This window comes from Alexandromys fortis, unplaced genomic scaffold, assembly GCF_014885135.2.
Source record: "Alexandromys fortis isolate MF-2015 unplaced genomic scaffold, M_Fortis_MF-2015_v1.1 scaffold_80, whole genome shotgun sequence".
Classification (NCBI taxonomy): domain Eukaryota; kingdom Metazoa; phylum Chordata; class Mammalia; order Rodentia; family Cricetidae; genus Alexandromys; species Alexandromys fortis.
The window spans coordinates 5,673,432-5,678,909 of NW_026068174.1; the positions used below are offsets into that span (position 1 = coordinate 5,673,432).

The 5,478-nt window shown below is 39.4% G+C and overlaps 1 protein-coding gene across 2 annotated transcripts in view; it reads right to left on the bottom strand.

Annotated features, from left to right (window-relative positions):
- Nucleotides 1–5,478, bottom strand: part of Ssh2 (slingshot protein phosphatase 2) — a 257,711-nt gene that overhangs the window by 74,766 nt on the left and 177,467 nt on the right. For both annotated transcript variants that reach the window (XM_050128657.1, XM_050128656.1), the window contains one exon: nucleotides 1,696–1,799. In XM_050128657.1, the coding sequence (XP_049984614.1) occupies nucleotides 1,696–1,799 (104 nt within the window). The remainder of the gene's footprint in view (nucleotides 1–1,695; nucleotides 1,800–5,478) is intronic.

The window sequence follows — 5,478 nt, forward strand, 5'->3', positions numbered from 1 at the left end:
AAAAAAAAAAAGGTCCAGCTGACTTATTTCAAAGCCAGGCAAAACCCAGGACTCTTCCTTCCGCTGTGAGGCCTCTTATCTGAACTGTATATCTAGAAGTTTAGTTTCCTTACCTGTGAAAAGGTTAGCTAGGAGCAAGCAAGGTGCTATTTCCTACAGGGAAATCCATGTTGACAGAGACCAACAGGCAGTGCACCTCTGAAGTCCCTCCTTTACTTTATACTCTTCACACATAGTTCACCAATAGGAAGGGCAGATCAAGTTTGATTAAAGAATTTTCATCATTTTCCTTTTAAAGATACTTAGATGTTTGCTAATAATATAATTTTTAAATTGCCAAACAGTATTTGGATATTTTAAATGCCCAGATTAAAAAAAAAAACTAGGCAGATTCAAGAAATATGCATAGGAACATACTATCAGACACTGTAAGCCCTTGATGCACGCTATTCTACTTAGCCAAGGCAGCTTATGTGAAGATTTGGATTGTGTAAACTTCATTTCTACATATATCACCTCATCTGTCTAGTCTGGATCACAAGTCAATTCAATGCAACCCGTGTTAAACCGACTTTCTCTTTTTACCTATGTGAACAATGTCAAATAGAAATATTTGAGTGTGAAAATTTCATCCAAAAAAAAAAAAAAAAAGTCAACCAGTGCCAGGGAGGAGCTTGAAAAGCAGATAACCCCATTAACTCTTCCATGCCAAGGGTTAATCCACCCAGAATATAAGAAAACAACAGCTTGTCTTCTTTCTACTGTGAGAAATATCCACATTCAACAGAAATAAAAAGCTGAGCTTAGATATTTATCCTTTCATTTCATCCTGAGCTTAGATAATATCCTTTGCATATTCAGACTTCCTGGCAAAGTGCTCCTCCCTACCTATGATGGAGGACACTGAGGAGGAAGCATTGTGAAAGTAAACCCAAGCTAATGTTCAAAAGTTTTCTCTCCCTTACTTAAAAAAAAAAATTGTCATTGCCAGAGAGTTTTGGCAGGAAGTTATTAACATGGCCTAGGGAAACTAGTTATAATTGTGGACTGCTACACTTCTAATGAGATGAAAGCCCAAACAAGAAGTAGCACAGAGTCTAAAGTAGCTGAGATTAGTTTGACTATGACTAAACTCAACTATTGACTCAATAGGATCCAGTATTTCTTGCTTTCACCTCTGATCTGTAAATTCAAGTTCAATTACTTGTAATCTCTTCTACTCCAGTAGAACACAAGTCAACAAAGTTAAGGTAAAGGGCTGGTTAGCTTTAACTGTCAACTTGACAGAGCCTACATCATCTGAGAAGAAAGTCAGTGAGGGACTGCCTACATGGGGCAGCCTGAGGGTGTGTATCCAGGGGACTGTCATAATCAAGTCAACTGATGGGGTAAGACTCAGCACACTTTGAGTGGCACCACTCCCTAGGCAGGTTTGATCCTAAACCGAGTAAGAGTAGAGAAACTGAGCTGAACACAAGCAAGCAAGAAAGTGAGCATATGCATTCATTTCTCACTGCTCTTGACTGTGGATGTGATGTGACTACTGTCTGAAATCTCTGCCTTGACTTCCCTACAATAATGGAATAATCTGGAATTACAAGCTAAAGCAGACTCTTTCTTCCTAGAATTGCTTTTTGTCTAGACAGTTTATCCTAGCAACAAAAAGGAAATTAGAACATATATGTGCAGTTTTACCTGCATGCTTGTTGCGTCTGTGGCTGATTCTTGGTGTAGACGAGCCATTCCCCCGTGGTAGAAAAAGGGCAGCACCTTTGACAGTTAAAAAGCTCTCGCTGATGCTGCAAGGAAAAAAATTAAGAGAAACATTACTTAAGGATGGAAAGTAAAGGGAGACCCAGTTTAGGATTTCTTTCTTTGCCTTATAGGGGATGATGGCTGGTGGGTACAGGAGTCTAGCTGGGTAGGACACATAACTTCTAATGTTTTATAGCACAGTAGCATTAACTATGACAAGTGCACACTTCAAATTAGCAATAAGATTTTGACAGTTCCTAAAAAAGGAAATGATAAATGTCTAAGGTGATGACTATGACCTTTGAGCACCCAGACCTATCACTGAACACTGTCTACATGGGGTGGAGAGATGGCTTCCCAGTTAAGAGCACTTACTCTTTCAGAGGGCTCAGGTTAAATTTCCAGTACCCATATGGTACTCAACACCATTCAGTTCCAGGGGATTCAACAAGCAAACATATGGTGCACTTGTATGTATATAGGCAAAACATTCATGCACATAAGTAAAAATAAATAAATCTAAAGAAATAAAAACTGTATATGGGTATCAAAATATTACATTTTATCTCATAAATATGTACAACTGCTATGTGCAAATTAAAACTAAAGAACTAGAATTGTACTCTCGGGAAGTGCACTGAAGGGGACCAGCACAGAGGCAGCGAGCTTTACTCCCTGGAGTGGATCTCCATGTCAGCATCATTCATGTGGGAGGCTGAGAACATAAGTGGAGAATTATTGCTTAGGACAGAAGATATTCAAAATTATAATTACAAGTGGATAGCCACAGAAAACATATCGAAATTTCTTTTATAACAACGGACTTAAGAAGCCTTTCATTATTAGTCACAAAATCTGAAAAGGATAGAAAGTCAGAACTTTTAAGTCACTCATGGCAAAGTTTAGAAACATGTAATAGAGGTTTCTACATTTGCCCCCAAGTATGTAGTACTATTCCGGGTTAACCAGTGCACACAAACAATGCTGCCTACTCAAAACTTTCTACTTGGAAAAATCTAACTGGCATCTCAAATTTCCACTGTCAAAGCTAAATTACTGGGCTGGGGACACAGCTTACAGGTAAACTTGCCGAACATGTGCAAAAATCTTAGCTTAATCCCCCAAAATTGTCAAACCAAACCAAAAACAAACAAACAAACAAACAAAAACCTGAAAAAAAATCACCAAAAATAACAAAGAATCTCTCTAAACCTTTCCTGTGGTTCTGGGGGGTCAAACCCAGGACCTCATACAACTAGGCAAGAGCAACACTATGGAGCTAAGACCCAGTCCTCCAAACTCTTAAGCACTTCCTCACAACTGATCCTGACATTCATCTACACAGTTGTTTGGGACAAATTCAGAACAGTCAAGTCAGCCTTTGTGTCTTTTTACCTCCCCACAATATATCTCTAACCCATCTGCAAATCCTATGGGATGCACTCTCAACCTACTGTGAATTGTCCACCTATTTCCATCATAATTTCTACTCTGGTTCATAGTATTGCCATTTCCTTCTTGTTTTGTGTTTGCTTGGGCTTTTTAAAAAGTATTTTACCTGGGTGGTGGCGGTGAATGTCTTTAATCCCAGCACCCAGGAGGCAGAGGCAGGCACATCTGAGTTCAAGGCTAGTCTGGGCCAGACAGGGCTACACAAGGAAACCCTTTCTCAAAAAAACAAAACAAAACAAAACAAAACAAAACAAAAAAACCAACCAGGGCTGGAGAGGTGGCTCAGCTGTTAAGAGCACTAGCTGCTCTTACAGAGGTCCTGAGTTCAATTCCCAGTACTGACATGGTGGCTCACAACCATCTATAATGAGATCTGGTGCCCCCTTCTGGCATGCAGGTGTGCATGCAGGAAGAACTCTATACATAATAAGTAAGCCTTAAAAATAACCCAACCAACCAAACAAACAACCCTCCTCCAAAACCACAAACATACACAAAAAAAATTCACCTTTGCTGATGTGACGGAGTCTTAACAACTCCCCTGATTTTTTGAGATAGGATCTCACAGAGCCATGCTGGCCTTGAACTTACTATGTAGCCAAGAATGACTCTAAATGGATCTTCTTGCATCCACTTCCCAAGTACTGGGATGAAGGTGTGAGCAGTCTTGTTCTTCCAATAGTTCTTTAGTGGTGAGACAGTGTTATACTAACAGAACTACAATGACTTTTCAACCAGTTTCTTAGCACTTACTAGACTGACTTGTATACACAGTCAGTAGTTGTCTAGTAAACTTTTGTTAGAATAATGGTGAAAAAGTAAAAATAGATAAAGAAAGAAAAGAAATTTTCTGTTTTGTTTTGAAGTAGAATATCATGTAGCCCACACTGGCTTCACTCACCTATGTAGTTATAAATGATGACTTCATCTCTTCCTCCTGCTGCTACCTCTCCAGTGTTGATATTTTAGACAAGTGGTAACATAACCTGAGTGTTTAGTTTGTAATAAAAGGTTTTAAATGAAAGTTTTCAAACAGATAGGCAAGGTGGTGAATGCCTTTAATCCCAGCACCCAGGAGGCAGAGGGAGGTGGATGTAAGTGTGAGGACAGCCTGGTCTACATACTAAGATCATCCCAAAACAAATCAAAACAAAACAAAAAACAAACAAGCAAAAAACCAAAACAAACTTTTTAAAGGTACAGAAGAGTAGTGTGAGTGTGAGTGTGAGTGTGTGCGCACACGCACTGGGGTGGTGGTGGTGGCAAAGCTGGAGAGATGATGCTTTTGCAGATGACTCAGGTTTAGCTCCCAATATTAATCGGCTCACAACTGCCTGTAATTCCAGTTCAGATCAATCAACCTCTTCTTGCTTCCTCAAGCACTTACACACATTTGGTGCATATACATAGGCATGCACACACACACACACACACACAAAATAAACAGATAAGTAAATAGGAAGAATTTATGAATGCGCATATTTCTATCACATTCTAGCTTTAGCTTTTGGCTAATTTTCTATCTTCATCATCTATTTTCATCTCCTTCACTTTGTCTTTAATGTGAATCAAATCCCAGACACTTCTATCAGCAAAAGCCTTTCAGCAGTTCTTTCTGAAACCACGTTTGCTCTTCTGCTACTCACTCATTGAACTGCAGCCGAAGTGCTTTAAAGTATATTCCGATTACTGAGGTAGAGGTAAGAGCCAGTGGCTGGCTGCTTTGCTTGTCTGGTCTTCAGGCTGAAGATCAGAGACCTCATTATAAAGCCAGCCACACTGAACCTTATAGAAGACAAAGTGGGAAGTACACTTGAATGCATTGGCACAGGGAACCACTTCCTAAATAGAACCCCAGCAGCATGGACACTGAGTGAAACAATTAATAAATGGTACCTCCTGAAACTGAAAACCTTCTGTAAAGCAAAGGACATGGTCAACAAGGCAAAACAACAGCCTACAGAATGGGAAAAGATCTTCACTAGTCCCACATCAGACAGAGGTCTGATCTCCAAAATATACAAAGAACTCAAGAAATTGGACACCAAAAGAACAAATAATCCAATAAAAAATGAAGTACAGACCTAAACAGAGAACTCTCAACAGAGGAATCTAAAATGGTTGAAAGACACTTAAGGAAATGCTCAACATCCTTAGTCATCAGAGAAATGCAAATCAAAACAATTCTGAGATTTCATCTTACACCTGTAAGAATGGCCAAGATCAAAAACACTGATGACAATTTATGCTGGAGAGGTAGTGGGGAAAAGG